Consider the following 21,339-nt stretch of genomic DNA (forward strand, 5'->3'; position numbering starts at 1 on the left):
TGATATGGCTGAGATTAAGAATACAAATGCTGACGATGTTATTCTGTATGTGATGCCTCACAGAATTCAAAACAGACGATATGATGATATGAAAAGGGCAGCTAAAAAGAGAAAGTTTACTATTGTTAGCGATTATTGGTAAAAAGTAGTTTCGATTTACAGAGGAGTGCCAAGAATAGGCAAGATTTCTGGGTATCTGAGCTCACTATACAAGTGTATAGACACCAGACTTGATTCGCATATTCTTGGTGCAGTCGCATTAAGGCTAAAAACCACTAATTCCACTTCCCATAGGCTTCTATGCTAATTTCACAATATTCAATGGCTTCTCTGGACTTTATCTTAACTTTAACCTGCAGAGGACTATATATCAGCATGATTCTACATGTGTCAGCTCACAATCCTCAGAATGGCATTTGGGGTTAGCAGACTTGCAGTGCAGTACTGGTCACCAGAAGTGAAGTGTCTATAAATAGCATGGGAAATCCCAGTGTTTTCACAAGATAGGGGTATATTTAGAAATCATTATGGAGATTAGGCTTCACATCACAAGAAGCAAAATGCACCTACAAAATGTACAGAAATGTTTTTCCTTTCAGAAACTGTTTAAATTTTTTAAATGAGATGAGAACTTTTTTCACAGCACTATAAGGAACAGGGGTAATTTCTGCGTAGGACTATTTTGCGTAAGTTCCAAATGCTCATTGGTTGAATTGGTGGTCGGTAACCTTAAGGCGGTTTATAAAAGTTTAAATGTTGTATTGTCCATATGTTCCATGGTTTGTCCAACTAGTCCCATTATGGAGTTAGCTTTGTTGACTTTCTCCAAGATGTGTTTGTCAAAGTTTAGCTTTTTGTTATTGGTAACACCGATGTCTTTTTTCTGATTCAGCATATGTTAGGTTTTTTTTCATTTGGTTTTAATGTAGACTGTTTTTTGTTGATTTTCAACTTTCCAATCCTTATCACTTTACATTTGTCAGGATGAAAACACAGTAGCCATTTATCAGTCCAGGCTTGTATGTTGTATACATGTATATCTTGCTGTAGCTTATTGCAATCTTCAGGTTCTAGTATTGCTCTAAATAATTTAGCGTCACCTGCAAACAAGTACATTGTATGTGTTAGTGTCACTGTGCATAATATCTAGAAAATCATTTATGTATATTGTATAGCATAACTAATATAGGGCCTTAAAAACGTAATCCTTCAGTATTCCACTAGTCATATCTCTCCATTCTGAGTTTTGTCTGTTTATGTTTAGTAGTTGTTTACATGTACATGTATGTCCTAGCAGAAAAGCTTTTATCCAAGATGTATACAGTTCTTCTATGCCATACATTCCAAGTTCATGTTTAAGTCACAGATGGGGGAATACATGTATATGTATTTGCTTTAGGACTGATTCCATTTTCACACAGATTTCCTGCCAAATCTCTATCCAAGAAAACAAGTTATTGTGTAGAGAGATGAATGGAAAATTGTTCGACAGTGGTAATCCCCCTTGAATTTAATAGTTTGCCACTGAACATCAATTTTCTAATTATTTCGCTACAAAAAAGCCTGTAAGTCTGTCCAAGACTAAAAAAAATAATTATATTTTTGGGAAGATTTCATCTGTCAACCAAATCCATTACATTTTCCAATTAAACCCTTTGACAATTGCAATAATTGCATTTAAATTTTTATGGTCATTTGTAGAGTTTGTGTTTCTGACTATACTCTGTATGTGTCCTTTTTTTGCAGCTCAGAAGTTACCCACGTGGTTACAGAATTTGAAACTAGAGAGCAGGCAATAAGACATTTAGATATCCCAGACAGCATACCTGAGCATTTACCAGAATTTTTGAATACAACTTGGTTTTCAGATTCTTTAAGAGCAAAGAAACTGGTAGATATTCAAGACAGCCACAGACTTTCATCCTTTGGATCTGTTGAGGAGGTAATTCATGTCATGTTTGTCAAAAATTGTGTGACTGTGTATTGAGGAAGTGAGCAAACTTAGTGTTGTAAAAAGAAAAAAAAACACACAACAAATTACCTGTAGAAGTAATGCTGTCATCTGAGTTTCAGGTGATCTTTTACCATCCTTAAATGTTTATTGGATATTGATGGATAGTCAAGTAAATGAAAATAAATATAAATTGGTGCAAAGGTTAGCAAAAATTCACAACAGATTTGGTCTAAATATCAATGTAAACACTTTTCTGTATAAAGGTTTTACATTGTAGACCAGGCCAGTGAACACAGATGTCCCTTCAGAGAGCAGATTTCCAGACTGGGCCTGTCAGAGGTCAACACCATTAAAACATCACAACCATTTCTTATCGGTATATGTAGAAAAAGGAGAAGTCATGTGGGGATATGGACGAAAAGAGACTAAAAATCAACTTTACTGTTGCTGTTGTATTAAAAAATTAATTATGTATCTTAGGAAGTGCTTTTCTTTTCAAGTGACTAAATTTTTGGAAAATAGTATAGAAATTAATTACACTATTCTATAATGTGAGAATAAGGCTTCTATCAGGTCACTATTCTAAAAGTCAAAAAAAAAAATTCCCTCAATCTTCAGAACTACAATGTAATATAGTAGGTACATTAGAAAAATATACATCCCATCAGTACAAAAAATTTTCCTTAAAGAGTTTATATCTGATTGAAATGGAATTCTGGGATATTGTTACATGCGTTATACCTGATAAATGAAAACACTATTGATTTTGGGGGGAATTTGTTTGATCATTGTCGTAAAATAATTTTTTTATTTTCTGTTAAAATTAAGTTTCTGGACAATAACTCAAAATGTTTGCATACGATTCACATGAAACTTAGGGATATTGTTACATACATGTACAAGGGAAGTGAGAACCCTATTGATTTATGGCTAATTTCATTCATGGCAAAGATTACAGTCACAAAAACTTCTATTTTTTTCATGAAAATTGGGTTTCCATATTTTCAAAAAAAGTTACAGTAAAAAATATTTCTTTCTCTAAAATGGGAACTCAACCCTGGTGCATTTCAATTTTTTAACCACATATCTTTAAGTACTTTAAGCATGTGTTGTGTGTCTATTTTGGATGGTTGTCTGATCACATAACAGTATTTTACATTTCCAGAAATTCAAGGTTTTGTTCTGATTTCCAGATAGAATTTAGGTTGAGCTTTTTACCTGCCAGTAGCAGACATACATGTATATTTTTTTTGTACTTGTGTAAAAACATGACAGAAGCATAGATTTGTTGTATAGCTATTTGTTTGTTTGTTCGTATCCTATATAAATGTTCCCCATCGATAGAAGGATACAAAACATGAATACATTCACCTTAAGCTAAAAAGTTTGCTTTTTCTTTCAGTCTAAGTTGGAGCTGCTACAGAGGAACCATGAATTTAAAGATGGAAGTGGTGACTATTCTCGTGCCTTAGCTTTCCGTAGGACATCCTGTGTGTTAAAAGCCCTTCCATTCAAAGTGACCAATACCAGACAAGTACAAAATATGAAAGATGTTGGTGAACACAGTATTCGGGTTATTGGTGTAGGTTCTTGTAGATGACATGGAGATAAAGTTTGAGAGGGATACTTTCAACCAGTTGATTTACATTTTAATTGTAAAATCTTTGAATACATAAATTATTTTTATGGTTATTTCCCCTTGACAGTATTTGATAAATAATATGTGATATGCTAAATTAACTTGAAAAATTAAATTTTGTTCAGCTATATTCTTCTGGTTCTGTTATATTTTTATATTTAGACTCCAGCTTCTAAACAGAAGATGTTGTATTGCACCCTTCTGCTATGTTTGTATATCCTTCCTTCCCTTACCCTACCGGTGCACCTGGTCCATGCTCCCAGTTTTTAGTGGAGTCCGAGTTGCTCATTTGTTTTGTTACTTTGTATGCATGCTTTTTGTTACTTGATGTTCTATGTTGTGTATGTCTGTTTTCCATGTCTGGTCTTTATCCCTGGATTACATTCTTTTGATTACCGCTATAAACTAGGTTCTCTTGATTACTCTTCCATCTGTAACATATCTTGCATCACACTTTTTCCTGTGATTTCTAATCACAGCCACATGATACTTTGATAGAAGCTTTATATAGTCATAAGTCATATTATTGATTTGTTGTTGTTTTTATTTGTTCGCTCAGATAACCTACTTCTCCTGTTAAGTACTGGAATCTGTAAGAATCAGGCAAAATTGAAAAATTATGAATCAGAAAAAACACGATCTTTGACAATGTTAGCAAGTAGTTTATGGTCTATTGAAGACAAATTGATAGTAAATTTGTCTCAGAAGTATCAGAGGATGCAAAAAAAGAGAGTTTAATGTTACAATAGAATGATGGGGGAAAGCGAGTTACTGACACTAAAAAATTAAATAAATGCAATTACAGATAACATTTTGAATAAAATTTTATGGAAAGAATTTCGTGTGTTTTTTTTTTCACCATGATTCTCCCACTACCTGATTCTTACAAAGAATAACACTTAAATGAAAAATGAGGCTAAAATTAATGAGTTAAATTTCACAATACATTTTTCTCTACTATTTAATTACTTATAAGTATTATCAATTGTAGGAATTATTAGATGGTTACTGTGAAGAAGTTCATAACATAGAAATAAGTGATTGGTTTAAGAAAATGGAGGTGAGTTTCTTATGTTTCAAATTGCTTATTGAATAACTTTATTGACTCTATAGAATGTCAAAGAAAAACCAAAAAGTAATTTAATCACTTGGCTATTTACATGCTACTTATATATTGTACCTGTTATGTAATTGGGAGATTTAATCCTGCTCTGATTGTTTGAGCTATTTGGCTTGCAGATAAAGCCAGTTATAGGATATCTTAGGGTACATGCTTTTAGTATTATAACTCCTTCAGTTGGCCAACAATAATGTAACAACCATAATTTCCAGACTGTAAGTCAATACATTTTTTCAAGAAATGTCCAGCCTTGAGTTATCATCCACTTCGACTCATATAAGGATTTTTCAAGAAAAAATGTTCATCTACAATGCATTTCATTAGATTTGTTTAGTTCATTTTTTATTGCTTTCATTCGAAATTTTGGGTGAACAGAAACTGCAATCAGCAAAAGCTGTCACTTAAACAGTCAGTTCCGGAATTATTGGTCCTTTAATATACAAATTTATACCCATTTACGGTATGTCATTACATATTTGCACATGGCTCAAATTATAATCAGTTAAAGTGCTATCTAAATGGCTTATTGGCAAATTTGACTTATCTTTGTTTTTTCATCAATTTTGGTCAAAATAAAGCAATCGACTTACACTCCACATCAACTTGTAGTCTGAAAAATATGGTACATGTATATTGCAGTTTGTTGGTGTTGAACCATAACAAACAAACAGTTGATGCCAATATCTCTTTACCATACTAAAATGTGAACACTACAACACCATCAAACAATCAAAAATACTCAAACTAATACTGAAAAATAGATGTATTGTTAGGATCTACTAGTCTTTATTACTCTTCTTACAAACTATGTTTAGACCCTTGTGTAAAATTCTGTTTTCTATGATAATCTGTATATTAGAAAAAAAAATTGTGAGAAATATAATTTAATCTATAACCAATTATGATATTCTGAAACGTCTTAAGATGTACATGCTTACTTAGTTAAAGTTTACATGTTGTATATGTATAAATATTTTATGACTTGCTCTTACAAACGATTACTGACATCTATATATATATATTTATGATACTAATGTTAACAAGGCTGGGATTTTAATAATGGTACTTTATGTTTTACTAATGTGAACGAAGCCGTGATAAGGTAGCAATTCTTTATGTTTTATTAATGTTAACGAAGCTGGGATAAGGTAACGATACTTTATGTTTTACTAATGTTAACGAAGCCGGGATAAGGTAACAGTTCTTTATGTTTTACTGATGTTAACAAGGCTGGGATAAGATAACAGTACTTTATGTTTTACTAATGTTAACAAGGCTGTGATAAGATAACATACTTTATGTTTTACTAATATTAACAAAGCCGGGATAAGGTAACGGTATTTTATGTTTTATTAATGTTAACAAGGTCTGGATAAGGTAATAGTACTTTATGTTTTCAACTAACAAATTTGAATCAATATATTTAAATTAAAAAATAATTTGGACCCTTGTATACACTTTTTAACAGATTTTGACAAATTTGGTCCATTTTTTGTAATATGAACATATACGTGTAGAAGACATTTGAATTTCAAGGTCAAAGGTGTAGGTAATAGGACCAGTATTTGAAGGAATAAAAGTTCACTTTTAATTATTCTCATTTTGATAAGGACCAACATATAATTGTTTAAAATTTAAACAGTTTACCCTAAATACCATGTATTTGAAAATGAAGGGTAAAAACAAAATTACCCAACTTATATACTCTAGGCAATAGTCTAAAAGGAATATTGTTAAAATACTATTGTTCGTGGGGTACCAATTTTCATGGCTTTTGTGGGTAGGCCAAACCATGAAAATTAGTTTCCAACAGAAAGGAGAATCCCATTGGTGTATACTGAAAACCTCATAACCACAAATTCAAGAATCCACAAACGTGTTTCTTCCCTAATCCACAAAAATTGGTGTCCACAAACTTTCTCAGTAGTCAAGGACTGTTTATATAATATTTTGACAGCTCTGCATGGTTTTAATATAGATGTATTTTTATTGATAGATGAAACAAAGTTGTACAAGAAAATAAAAATACATTATTTGCACAGTTGTTTACAGGTGTTTTTGGTTGTGGACCATCAACAGCTAAAGATTGGATTGACAGAGGGTGGTCAACAGTAAAGGAGGCACAAGAGAGTAGAGATAGACGTAAAGACTGGAGATTAGAGTGGGGTATGTTGTCAACTGTGTACTAAATATAAGCTGGAGATTAGAGTGTCGTAAATATAGACTGTGCACTAAATATAGACTGGAAGTTGGATTCAAGCATGTTTTAATGTTGATTACTGTTTAAATTGTATTCATAATGTGCAAGTTTTATAAAAAGACATCAATACATCTATTAGCAAGAGTTTCCTTTAGCAATTGAAGGTTCAATCAAAGCATTATTTCTCAATGAAAATACATCAGGGAAAAAAGATCCAATAAAATCTGTAAAGAATTTTTTATTGGAAAAGTAATAATAATCAGGCCTGTAGTCAGAATTTTATTGGGTTGTTTGGAGAGTCAGTTATTTAGATCAAACAAAATTCTGACTTCATTTGTTCCTAACTAGTTTTAAGTTCATATTAAAAAGCTTTTTAACACTTTTTTGGTATTTTGCTGTAATTACAAAATGATTGTCCAATCTGCTATATTTTCTCTCTTTGGTTTGGCAGTGTTTCTTGAAAACTCTGTTTTCCTTGGATGAACATGCATGTTGTTCCACTCAAATTTGTTTATATTGTTATTTATCTAGAATGTTTCTACAAAATCTGCTCTTAGTTACCTTTATTGATACTGTTCTACTCCTGTTACTGAAAAGTTCTGTTTAGGTATTTAACTGTATACATGTACCTTTATAATGTTCTACAGTTACTATAGCAAATGATCTTTATATTTGTGTATCATTGTACTAACATTGTTTAAATGAATTGGTTTGGCCCATAATATACATAGAAAACTTTGAAAATATAAAATTGTGGAAAATCTTAATCACTGCATTGTAGTTAAAAAGTCATGTGCTTTTTGTTCGACAGCAAAAAAATTGCTGTCATATATTGGTATGGCGTTGTCGTCGTTGTCCATAGACACTTGGTTTTCATGCGATGACTTGTATATTAGTTGGTTGATCATTATAAAATTTTATTATAGGGTTTAAACCACTAAAGGAAGGTTGGTATTGATTATGGGGGTTATGGCCCTAAATGTTTTAGAATTAATGGCCAAAAAGGGGCCTAAAACAAGCATTTCATAGGATTTTATTATATAAATCCAATAAAATCATAGGAATGTCAGTGATATTGTTCAACAATATTCTATTCCAAAATGGTCAGACTCGGATTGATTTTGGGGTAAAGACTTGAACTTTTCAGAAATTAGGGGCCAAAAAGGGGGCCAGAGACATGCATTTTCCTGATGTCCAGACACAGCGCATGAATCTTCAAAATTGCATTACTTGGTGCCATACCATTGAAAGGAAGACTGGGATTGATTTTTTGGGGCTTGGATTTGACCCAATTAAGAATTATGAGCCACAAAGGAGCAAACAAGTTTCTGATTTCTTGATGATAGATCATTTATTTCTGGTCTGATTATTTTTATTATTAGATTCTTCATGAGAATACTTTATTCAGATTTAAGACATCTTAGTTTTCAAACTATTTCAAGGGGCAAAAGGAGCCATGCCCTAGAAAATCATCTTTTTTATTTTTTGTGCTATTTTGGAATTTCTTTTCTTAGATTCTTCATGAAAATCCCTGCCTGCAGTTTTTCAATCAGATATCAGATATTTCTTATGATTTTTGAGTTATAAGGGGCCAAATGAGACCACATCCCAAAAATTTGACTTTTTTTATTTTTGGTGCAATTTTGGACAATGTTTTTTATTCTATTTCATATTAAAATCCTTCCAGCTTAAATACAAGAGCTTTAAGAAGAATGCTTACCAAATAAACCCTATCATTTATTGCTTTTGAGACAATGAGGTACAAAGTGATCCATGAGTGCACTCTAAAGCAGACCTTTATACTTAAATTGAATTTCAAAATATTGTGCAATCTTGTCCCCAAATGAGTTGTTGTGACCATAATGAACTGTAAGTCCCTATGTTTCGTGTGTGCAAAAACTGATATTGTGTCCACACTTGCCTCAACTTGCTGCAGTCGTATCATACTTCAATCGATGAAGCTTTTCATTAATCACTGGGTTAGAATGGGAGAAATATGATACGTTACTGTGTACATTGTTTGTATTTTGTTCAAAATTATTTCTATTTGCTATTGTTCCCAGGCCTTGCATTTCATGATGACTTGATAAACCCAGTACAGTCCGAAGAGGCACGAAGATTTGTCAAATTGATTGAAGTAGAGGCTGGAAAGATTCTACCTGATGTTATTGTAGAGTTAACTGGAGGATTTAGGAGGTTTTTAATATCTACAATTATTAAAAATGCTAATCATATGAACCACCTTAGTGGTTTCAGGGTAGCATGCTCACCTGTAATGCCCGAGATAGTGGGTTCAATCCAGGTCCAAGCCACACTAAAGACTTTTGAATTGGTAGTCAATGCTTCTCCACAAAGCACACACATTATTTAAGGGGATAGAGTGATGACTGGTTGACACAGAGTCAGATTAATGTGTCTGAGTGGCAAATGGAAATCTGGCTCAGCATGTTGGACTAGTACAAAGCAGGGTCTGTTCAATTGGTCAATCATTCTTATCCTTAAATGTATGTAAATCTGCCATAGGACGTTAAACTAAAATGAATTAATCCATCTGCTGACCTAATCATTTGAAAATTTCTTTATAATTAAGTCACATGGTATCTCAAAGAGCCCCTATGAAAAGTTTACATCTTTGATAGATACACTTGGAACAATCCACAAAAAAAATTTCTGTTTTATTTTTTATGATAAATCTAAGTGAACTAAGTTGATTATGGCTGATTCAAAAAATTGTTTGTTCATCAATTTTTGATATTTTTTAGAGGCAAAACAGTGGGACATGATATAGACATTTTGTTCAGTCATCCAGTAGAAGGAAAAGAAATAGGATTTCTACGCAAACTACTTCAAGTTCTGGAAAATAAACAAATAATTCTTTGTGGAACTCAAGAACCTTCTACATTCCACGAAAATGTACTGACTGAAGATTTCAAACTTTCAATGCGTGGACAATTAGATCACTTTGAAAAGTGGATTGGTATTTGTAAATTGCCAAAAAACCCTAACAGCAATGATGACACAATATTGCCTCTGGGTAGTGGGGAAAAATATACAAATAATTCTATAACAGTTGATAGCCTTGAAGACTTTGAACCAAAAGCTAAAAGGCGAAAATACTTGAGTGTAGGGTCTCCATTTGAACTGGCCAGCAGTGAACATGACTGGATAGCTCGCCGTGTTGACTTGATTATCTCCCCTTATAGTCAATACTACTATGCTCTGGTTGGTTGGACAGGCAGTAAACAATTCAACCGTGACTTACGATTGTACAGTCAGAAAGTGTTAAGTAGAAAGTTAACCAGCCATGGATTACATGATTTTAAATCTGTAAGTAAACAGCTCAATTTTTAGCTTATGTATTAAATATATGAAAAACAAATTGTTGCTTTGATCCTAATGTTTTCCATATTTCCTTTTAAATAAAAAATCCTAATATGGCTAATCACTATTTACTTGAGGAATGAACATTTAGTAGAAAAAATTGTCTGTTACTTTCAATAAAAAATATTTCATTTGATTTAAATTCTTCACCAATTCTCATTTTTTTTTATTCTTCAACTTTTCTATTTATGCAGTAAAAATGCATTAACCAAGTATTTACTTGAGGTTTATGGCCACTGACTGAATATATCTTTTTGTTGTGACATTTTAAATGTACAGGCAATATTGTTAGGAAATTCTCAGAATTTCACATAGCATGATATGTTTTTACCTACTTTATTATGATTAAAGATAATAACAATGCCCTGACTTGACAAAAATTTGACATACAAATTTGGCATAAAATTATTTATTATTGCCTTCCATTTTGTGGTGGTACTAAACATTGTCTGTATATCAATTTTTTGTTGCATGAGTGTGTAATTATTGGATGGATAGGGGTTGGTTCTGTTAATATCAAAAACACAAAATTAAAGATCATCAACATTGATACATGTAGATTCACATTTTCCTTATAAAAATAGACAATGACTCACAATGTCAAAAGAATAACATAAACATTAACTGTTAATTACTGCAAAAAACATACATGTATTGTGAACATGTAAACATATTCTGTTTTAGTGCAGGTTTGGTTAAGTGTTACATGGAGTAATTGATTTTTTTTCTTCTTAATTGATAGGGAACAAACATACCGGCTAGCAGTGAGAAGGAGGTGTTTAATCACTTAAAAGTACCATATCAAGAACCAGAGAATAGAAACTGTTAGAATATATACTAATGAACTGAAGACAATAATGTTAATTCAGAAATTATTTAATGCATTTATTTATTTACTGATTGATTTTAGACCTGCAATATATATCCTGACAAATGCTGTCACATTCACATTTTTAAAAAAAATCTAGTTTTATATAAGTGTGTAATGGTATCATGCTGCCATAGTGGTCTGTAGAACATTTGGCTCCAGACAATAAATTATGAAATTGGACCACTAAACCCAGAGAAGGCTGGGGTAGGACTTGAACTTTTTAGGAAGGAGACGCCAGAAGGGACCACTTCAATTCTAATCAGAATTTTATCCTGTGTCAATTGTTTAATCATGTAACTATATCAACTGTTCAGGATTTAGCCTTTGTGGTCATATCAACCTACACTGTGTGAAACATTTTATTATTTTATACAAGTAATATATATTGAATTGACATACATTTGTACCTAGATTCAAAGTCTAATCAACTTACGTTTGTTCAGTTGTTTACCAGCATGGTCACTAAATGATTGTTCTAAGGTAATGCTGTGGTATGTCAGGCTTACAGTCAAAATATATCATGTTCTGAAAGACTTTGTTTACTTTCAATCAGTGGTCCTTTTCACAAAAAAATTGTAAGTGTAAAATTAGTCGTAAGTTATGACGTCATAGTGAATAAAAGTATTGTGATGTCATAACTTACGACTAATTTTACTCTTACGATTTTTTGTGAAAAGGGCCACAGATATTGTAGCTTATCTTGTCAGAATTATATTGCCGTTAGCTACATTAGTTCTGATGTGTTTGTTGGTCATGTATTCATTTAACCATCCACCAATGGTGCCAATTGACTTTTGTTAAATTGTTGTAGAATTAAATTATTATTTGTATTAAACATTTTCTGTGCCTTCATGTGGTATGCTGACATGAAAGCAGTATTTTTTAAAGTTTATTCACCTATGTAAACCATCATCATATAGAATAAATCTGAAAATAAGTTACTACTTGTATATGCACAGAAGTGGAAACAGCTTAATGCTATCAAAACAACCTGAAATACTACTCTAAGTGAGGAATAAAAATCTGAACAAAGAAAAAATATTGTAGTTTCTTATATTTATGGGCAATCATTATGTGTTGTAGTTTAGATTTTCCGTAAGTCAACCACCGAAGTAATCGTATGCAAATACAAACAAGAAGTCTGTATACTTCGACTTACACTCTTATAAAATGTAAGCTCTTATTGGTCCTATAAAACATCTGCAATGGTATACAAAACCAACTAAGATCTGAAATCGTACAAAGCTTACAAGTTTGAAACTTCTTTTTATGCTGTGTAGCTGAAAACAATTTCAAATTAAAGCCATTCTAATTTGCACAAAAACATTGCTACTTACATTGATAAGGAACTTTAGTGTTTTTTCCTAAAAAGCTGCCTATTATTGATTTATAATGTAAATCTATTGTCGGCTACAACATAAAATTATACTAAATATAGTAAAGAACCAACCAAACTTCTAAAGAATTATAGATTTCTGGACTAAACTCTTGTGTCTAAAACAATGAAGCAAGACATATTGTATATGATAATTTTTTACAAAAACTGTAGCAGAAGAAAGATATTTTTCATATATCTAAAGGGGCAACTTTTTCTTATTTTTAGTATTACGACCACACGCACACCCATACTCCCAGCCCTATTTGTTTTCAAACTATTAGGAAAATTAAATTTGAATAATGTTGATTTTTTTTTTTTCAGTTCATATATGCATTTTAGGATCTGAATTAATGCTATTTGTGATAAACAGTAGGAAGTTATATCACACTGTTTTTCAAAATCAAACCTTTTCAAGATAAAATATCATTGTTACATTGTTAGATAACCTCCGAGTGAAATTTTTAGCTCATCTGGCCAAATAATATTGCCATCATTTGGCGGCTGCCGCCACCGTCCGTTGTTGTCGTTGTCGTTGTCCATTCACAATTTTTCAAAAATCTTCTCCTCTGAAACTACTGAGCAGAATTATATGAAACTTTGCACATATGTTCCTTAGATTATCTTGCACAAAAGTTATGTTTAGACTTTCAATTGGTCAAAAAACATGGCTGCGGTTACTAAAAATAGTACATAGAGGTCAGACTAGTTTTTCACATATATCTCCAAAACAGTTAGGTTTAGCCAAATTAGCAAAATCAATCAAGCCATTTAGGAGTAATTTCCCTTATTCGAGGTTTTTTTGCTATTTTTTATGTTATTTCTTTAAAAATCTTCTCCTCTAACACTACTTGACCAATTGTAACCAAACTTGGTGTGAATGTTCCTTGGGGTATCTTGCACTAAGTTGTGTTTACTTTTTTGATCCGTCAAAAAACATGGCCGCCGTTACTAAAAATAGAACACACAGGTCAGACAGTAGTTTTTCACATATATCTCATAAACTATTAGGTTTCGCCCAATTTTGACTTGATAAAAGTCTATCTGACTTGATGAAATCTATCTGGTCAAATTTTCATTTTAATCTGTTAAACCATTGAGGAGTTATTGCCCTTTTTCTACTTTTTTTTTTGCTATTTTCAATGTTTTTTTCTTTCAAAATTTTCTCCTCTGACACTACTTGACCAATTGGAACCAAACTTGGTATGAATGTTCCCTGAGGTGTCTTGCTATCAAGTTATTTTCATTTTTTTATCCATTAAAACATGGCCGTCATACTAACAATAGAACATAATGGTCACACTGCAGTTTTTCGCATATATCTCCAAAACCATTAGGTTTAGCCAAATTCTGACGTGGGTAAAAGTGTTCAGAATAATGAGATCTATCTGTGGTCAAATTTTCATTTTGATCTGTTAAGCCATGTAATGGTCCTTATGAAAAGTCCTACCAAAGTCTTCTTGAGTCAAAATTGTTAGACAACTACTTATTAAATTTATTGCCATTGAAAGACAAAATTAAACCAGGTGAGCGATTCAGGTTCCTGGGAGTGTCTTGTTCAAAGTAGATATTTTTTATCTTTACAAGCTTAAGGATGGTATTGAAATTAAAAAAAAAATCAAAAAGGCCTACCAGTTATTATTATTTTTTTTTCGTCAAACTGATTGACCTTAATAAATCAGATCATACACTAGAACTTCATCTCCACCATCGTTTGAGGAAAAAAGTTTTTGATACTTGCTACCAGACGCAAGGGCAACTGGATGGAGATTGTTAGAGTTTCTATCAACTACATATACATTCCCAACAGGATCGGATGCTATTCCATCAGACCCGCTTAAATTCAGATACGTTGATGACCATATAATTTTTCTAGTCAGATTAACGCAAAACACTGTGGGATAGTAATCAGTTAAATACAATTTTTTCACCGTTTTGATGAATGTAATAAATAGCCCCGTTTGTTGCAATACTAGGACTGTTTTTGTGTTAGTATGTACTGTTTAGGATGAGTACCTCTCCTTCACCACCAACAAAGAGTTTATCATTTATCCAAGCAACCCCATATTAACTACTAGACACGGGGACTTCGACCGTTCTCTCCAGTTTGAAATTTCTAATAATGAACACTTTTCCATTCTCGTTCGAGACAGCAAACGTTTTGGTCTGTGTATGATAAGCAACGCCCCGTACATTTGATTTAAACTCCATCTCCCTGGTGCAAGTTCGAATATTTAGGAATAAGCATGTAAAGTATGTTCTTTCCGCATGTCACAACTTCGTTTTGATTATGAACAATCCCGCTGATATCTGAAATGTTCCTTACTGTATCAATCTTTGTGAATGACTGTTCAGGCCTTTTCTTGAACATAATTTGTGCTGATGCTATTTCGGTATATTGATACAGTATAATAGTGCATTTATTGTCCAAAATTTTAACTAGACCGAAATTGTCGTTTTTAAGATGTCATCTTGTAAGTACTTTATATATTCTTTTCATTTAAGCCATCAATAAATTCCAGAAAGTCTCTATCCTTTTCAGTAAGAGTAACACCCATGATCTTCAGGTATGTAAACAAATTTTGGTCAGACCCAAGGTTTCTTAGAAATTCAAGGTGTTGTCTATACTCCTCTAATACCACAATGACACCGTCGGCTTCTTTCTTTTCGGAGATTTAACTTTTTTTTTAGTTTAAACATATTTTATTTGTCGAATAACGCACGAAAGGATTAGACACAAGTACACCTTACTTATGAAGTCTTTTCCAGTTAAAGATATATACAATAATCTTATGATCATGCGCATACAAAAAATATTTTATTTATATTACTCATATAAAACACTTATTATTGTAATGTTTTCGGCGTGTTTGAATACTTATCAAATTCAAAATATGTTAAAATGCCGTTCGTATCTGTTTTTCACAGAATCTGAGGTGCGTCAATATTTATAACACATATTAAAACTTGATTGTTCTAAATTAACCGAACTACCAATAAAACAAAAAGCCTAAAACAACAAACGCATATACCAAGCAAATCAACTAATCACTTAACCTTAACCCAAGTTCCTGAAGCTGACTAGCTTCCGGGACACCTTGTTTTGGAGACACCAATCTCGGAGCAACTTGCTCCCCAGACACTTACTCTCGGAGCACCTAGTCTTTGAAACACTGTTTCAAGCAAGCCCATAGATAGTTACAAACTACATGTTCCAGGGACTGCGATCATTCCCTAGCTAGAGAAATTACAGTATCGAACAACCCGGTAGTTTGCAACTATCCTAAAAGCTTCTCTACACTGCTTGCTTGTAAACCACAAGCTTCAAAATTAAACTGGAACTTCTAGGCTTTAGTTAACCAAACTTACTTCTTGGCTTCCTTAAGTTTCAACTGAATATATTTTTTCGGTTATTATTACTTTCAGATCTTTCTCTGTCGATTTAACCTATAACAAACTGAAATTTTGCAAGGTGATGATTGGGGGTTTTTACGGTCTTGACTATCCTTACGGATCTCGCACGACCGCCCCTTACGGGAATTCTGTTAGTAATGTCGGTTAGTAGTAGAAGGACCCACGTGGGCCCGAGAGCGTTTTCCCACTATAACTCTATTATTTTGCAAGAATAATCAAGGGAACCAAGATTATAGCGGTAATCAAAAGAATGTAATACAGGGACAAAGATCAGACATGGAAAACAGACATATACAACAAAGAACATAAAGTAACTAAAATCATACATACAAAGTAACAAAAGCAAATGAGCAACTCGGACTCCACTAAAAACTGGGAGCATGGACCAGGTGCACCGGTAGGGTAAGCGTCCTGTTTTTCTAGAAACACCCGCCGAGTTGCTTATAAAAAGTCAAGTCCGGGGTAGACAAACGAGGAAAGGAATACTATGACCCGTTGAATAAATCAGTTTTCATCAAGGTAACTAACTAAGGGGATTTTTAACGTCCTTGACTACCCTATCGGGTCTCTCACGGACGGCCCAAATTATTGGGCTTTAGATAATTTTACTATTTATTTGAATTGTATTTTAAACAAAAAAAAAGAAACAATAAGTTCAAAAAAAGGGAAAAGGTAATACACTTGTAAATTGTAAATAGCTGAAATGTTAGAAATTAAATAGTATATAGTAAACATGAAATTTGAAAATGGACCATGTAAAGGAGGAAAATGCCAAGTTGGATGGAAAAGAGTCAAGGACAACCAGTCGGACCCAGAAGGCGTGTAAGATTTTTTTTGCCAAATAGTGTATGCGTTTTAGAGTCAAATGGGTGTGGTTTAGTGAATATCCAAAGGTGAAGTGCAAATTTAATAATTGATAATGTTATACTTTTACTTATCAAAGGTGTATGCTTTTTATGAATTCCGAAAAGTTTATGCGGAGCCAAAAAGTGTATATGAATTTCGACTGCCTTGTCCAGCCGGGCGAAGTTCCCGGATTTTACCGTTCCAGCACAACCTTAACTTATAAGGTTCAAGTTGGGCGAGAACCAATGGTAGCGGGAGCGGGATCATACAGGAGAAATCACCCGGGACTTAAGTCAAGTAGAACATACGATACCAGAGTGTTGCTGTCATAGTTCATCATGAAAGCAACCCTTAAACCTTTGTGAGTCAACATCCCGGCTGTGACGCAGACTAGAATCCCTGGACAGTGAACATGTACCTGTGCCTCAGATGTCTGTTTCCACATATTTGAACGGCCCTTTTTGAGGGCCATTTAGATATTTCAAAAAGATTCTTAGCTTGAGAGTTGAATTAAGATTTAATAAAAACAAATCTTAATACTTAATAAATAAAAAATGAAATAAAAAAAAAATCCTCCTCCTAATATTATTACCCACCTATACATGTATATAATCATGTAGTCAGAATAGCATATTTACTGATTTCTACAAAAAAGTCACTAAAGTCCTTTGAATACATGCATACATGTATATAGAAAGTGACAGCTTTCAAAGTGTAACATTATGTGCTACAAGTATTTCCTACGTGTGTATCAAGGCAAAGCAATTCAAACGCCAGTTGATCGTTTTCATTTTCGTTCATGATCCTCTGTTAATAAAAGAAAAGGCATAAGCATCTATAAACAATGAAACAATGTGTCTGTGTATATACATGTAGCCGTAAGGTGTTGTGAGCACTTCTCACCTCCTATCCCACTACAAGTATTTTAACTGAAAGACTTGTCCATTTGGTAAAATCTTTGTCAGTTACCCGAAACGTTGATAATTCATCTTCATTAGCATCGCTTCGTTACTGTTTTAATATGAAAAGTCGATGACGGCAGTGAATTAAATGACTGCACCTGCAATTTCATATGTACCATGCACAAATTGTAGTTCAAATAAAATCAAACTTGACCGATCAAAACTTTCTTCAGTGTAATGCCAATATGGTTAGAACTACATGTCCATGTATATCTGTTCAACTGTCCAACGTTTTGGTCACTATTGTACCCGTATCTGACGAAGGATAAACCAGAATATCGCTAATGTGCTATCAAATAGAATAGATTAGTGAATCGTCTACAACGGCGTAAGAAAACCAAAAACATGCACGTTCTCGCATTTTCCTGTATTTACTATCTACTAGATTACCATTCATACATGTACATGCACGGAAAGGAAATGTTAGATAATGGAGTTTTATGTAACAATTCTGTTTTGGCTAGGGATGAAAAATGACATAAATGGAAACCGGTGGTTGCTATAGTGATTAAAAATGAAGAATCTATTGTTGATCAAACATTTTCTGAAAAAAGGGGACTTTTAAACGTATTTTGCAATGTTTTATATATTTTCAAGCCCCGTGCAGGCCCGGGTGTTAAAAGAATAGACCTGCAGCAGCGCTAAGCTTGTCGTAAAAGGCGACTAAATAGTGCTCAGAAACCTAGCCGGGGGCTAGGGCGCTGTGCCCACAGAGCAACTGGGATGTGTGCCCCAGGTGGTGGAATGGGGTACCCCTGGCGTGTTACATGCTGGGGTTGTCAGGCTATAATACGGAAAACCTGACCGCAAACCATAGTGGTGCACCGTGTTGGGAAAGATGCCACGTTCCTCGCACGTTAAAGAACCCTGCTGTGGTATTCGATAGGAGTAGGAACCTTTGCGCTCCGCCACAGGCGGCTAAATTGCCCGACCTTACCCATCCCCCTTTTTCCAGTGGCAATCAAAATTTGTCGACCCTATTATCCTTCTGACCCATCCTTTTTTTTTTCATTTCATGTTCATTTTATCATCCATTTCATGTTCATTCTCTGAATATAGCTGAAATATTGCTGCTCGGACGTTAAACCCCAACAAACAAACATATATTTTCAATGTTGAAGAGGCTTTTTTTCAATGACAATTTGACTTCATTGTGAAAGTGAAAGTAAGTCAATTTTTCACCATGCTGAATTTAATAAGTGGATTACAAAGTGAAATAGCTCAAAATCTAACAAGCGATGCCCATATGAGGAAGGGGTTTTCGAAGGAAAAAGTTTGAGCAGTTTCAGGGGATGAAATAAAAATTTCAGATATTTTGCGGGAAATTTGATATTTTTAAACCTGATTTTATGAACTTTTTTTGCAAATTTTCGCATATTTTTGCATGGTTTCCAGGGTAACCCTATATGCTGTGGGTAATTTTTTTCCAGAAAATTTTTACTGCATCCTGAAGGCTTGGCTTGAGCTCATTCTAGATATATAGATTTACAGATGCTTGACAATTTTTTAAAGTGATAAATGTTACAAAGCATCAGATTACAAGACCAAAATTAGGCAGTTCTACAATACTGTGGAATGCTGGCTTAATAAAAACAAATCTTAATACTTAATAAATAAAAAATGAAATAAAAAAAATCATCCTCCTCATATTATTACCCACCTATACATGTACATGATCATGTAGTCAGAATAACATATTTACTGATTTCTACAAAAAAGTTACTAAAGTCCTTTGAATTCATGCATACATGTATATAGAAAGTGACAGCTTTCAAAGTGTAACATTATGTGCTACAAGTATTTCCTACGTGTGTATCAAGGCAAAGCAATTCAAACGCCAGTTGATCGTTTTCATTTTCGTTCATGATCCTCTGTTAATAAAAGAAAAGGCATAAGCATCTATAAACAATGAAACAATGTGTCTGTGTATATACATGTAGCCGTAAGGTGTTGTGAGCACTTCTCACCTCCTATCCCACTACAAGTATTTTAACTGAAAGACTTGTCCATTTGGTAAAATCTTTGTCAGTTACCCGAAACGTTGATAATTCATCTTCATTAGCATCGGTTCGTTACTGTTTTAATATGAAAAGTCGATGACGGCAGTGAATTAAATGACTGCACCTGCAATTTCATATGCACCATGCACAAATTGTAGTTCAAATAAAATCAAACTTGACCGATCAAAACTTTCTTCAGTGTAATGCCAATATGGTTAGAACTACATGTCCATGTATATCTGTTCAACTGTCCAACGTTTTGGTCACTATTGTACCCGTATCTGACGAAGGATAAACCAGAATATCGCTAATGTGCTATCAAATAGAATAGATTAGTGAATCGTCTACAACGGCGTAAGAAAACCGAAAACATGCACGTTCTCGCATTTTCCTGTATTTACTATCTACTAGATTACCATTCATACATGTACATGCACGGAAAGGAAATGTTAGATAATGGAGTTTTATGTAACAATTCTGTTCATTTCATTAAAAAAAATACTCATATTGTTTCCATGTAAGAGAGAAAGTAGAAAGACATTGTCTGTTTTTTTTTTAAAGTACATTTGTCTTCGTCATTCGCTCACGATTAATTCTACCGTCAAGTCAAATTTATTGATCATAGTGATAAAAATTATGTATTCACATTAGTAATGTTCCATCCCATCCCCCTTTTCCATTCTCTGAACGACATTCTTCATCAAAGTAAATTGACCAATGACAGCTAATTTTATATAAAAGTGAGTACCTTTCTATCACAGCCGCTCTGTGATTATATATACAGTTTACATCTGGACGCGTCAATATAGTACAACCAAGCCGATTGGCTAACATTTAATATGTTAGTTCAATCCGTCCTATAAAAAGAAAACTTGGTCCTGTTATAATTTGTTTGAATCCGATTTTAAAGATCTGAATTTCAAGAAAGAAAAGCCAAATGTTTTCCTTATTACCTGTCTTAAATTCAATTAGTGGATTGAGATTTCTATTTTTGTCCTAGTCGCATGAATGAGCATGACAAACGACGAGTCAAGGCGTGTCGTATTATTCTCCTAAGTTTCAAGTTGGGCGAGAACCCATGGTAGCGGGAGCGGGATCATACAGGAGAAATCACCCGGGACTTAAGTCAAGTAGAACATACGATACCAGAGTGTTGCTGTCATAGTTCATCATGAAAGCAACCCTTAAGCCTTTGTGAGTCAACATCCCGGCTGTGACGCAGACTAGAATCCCTGGACAGTGAACATGTACCTGTGCCTCAGATGTCTGTTTCCACATATTTAAACGGCCCATTTAGATATTTCAAAAAGATTCTTAGCTTGATAGTTGAATTAAGATTTAATAAAAACAAATATTAATACTTAATGAATAAAAAATGAAATAAAAAAAGAATTCCTCCTCCTAATATTATTACCCACCTATACATGTACATAATCATGTAGTTAGAATAGCATATTTACTGATTTCTACAAAAAAAAGTCACTAAAGTCCTTTGAATTCATGCATACATGTATATAGAAAGTGACAGCTTTCAAAGTGTAACATTATGTGCTACAAGTATTTCCTACGTGTGTATC

The 21,339-nt window shown here is 33.3% G+C and overlaps 1 protein-coding gene across 1 annotated transcript; it reads left to right on the forward strand.

Annotated features, from left to right (window-relative positions):
• The first annotated feature begins 4 nt into the window (after positions 1-4).
• On the forward strand, positions 5-12,102 carry LOC148620932 (DNA-directed DNA/RNA polymerase mu-like). Its single transcript, XM_088574828.1, has 9 exons — positions 5-138; positions 1,747-1,942; positions 2,232-2,330; positions 3,357-3,536; positions 4,585-4,653; positions 6,756-6,879; positions 8,977-9,109; positions 9,676-10,240; positions 11,037-12,102. Exons 1-9 carry the CDS (start codon positions 5-7, stop codon positions 11,121-11,123), a joined length of 1,587 nt encoding a protein of 528 aa, XP_088430954.1. The 3' UTR covers positions 11,124-12,102.
• Positions 12,103-21,339: the final 9,237 nt, after the last annotated feature.

This window comes from Perna viridis, chromosome 3, assembly GCF_037379345.1.
Source record: "Perna viridis isolate PV_CMFRI_1.1 ecotype Kerala chromosome 3, ASM3737934v1, whole genome shotgun sequence".
Classification (NCBI taxonomy): domain Eukaryota; kingdom Metazoa; phylum Mollusca; class Bivalvia; order Mytilida; family Mytilidae; genus Perna; species Perna viridis.

What these genes read in the sequence shown, in the direction of transcription:
- LOC148620932 (XM_088574828.1), top strand. Translation starts at nt 5, where the DNA reads ATGGCTGAGATTAAGAATACAAATGCTGACGATGTTATTCTGTATGTG. An exon ending in ACAGTATTCGGGTTATTGGT is followed by an intron (nt 3,537 to 4,584) that starts GTAGGTTCTTGT and finishes TATCAATTGTAG; the next exon opens with GAATTATTAGATGGTTACTG. An exon ending in ATTGGTTTAAGAAAATGGAG is followed by an intron (nt 4,654 to 6,755) that starts GTGAGTTTCTTA and finishes TTATTTGCACAG; the next exon opens with TTGTTTACAGGTGTTTTTGG.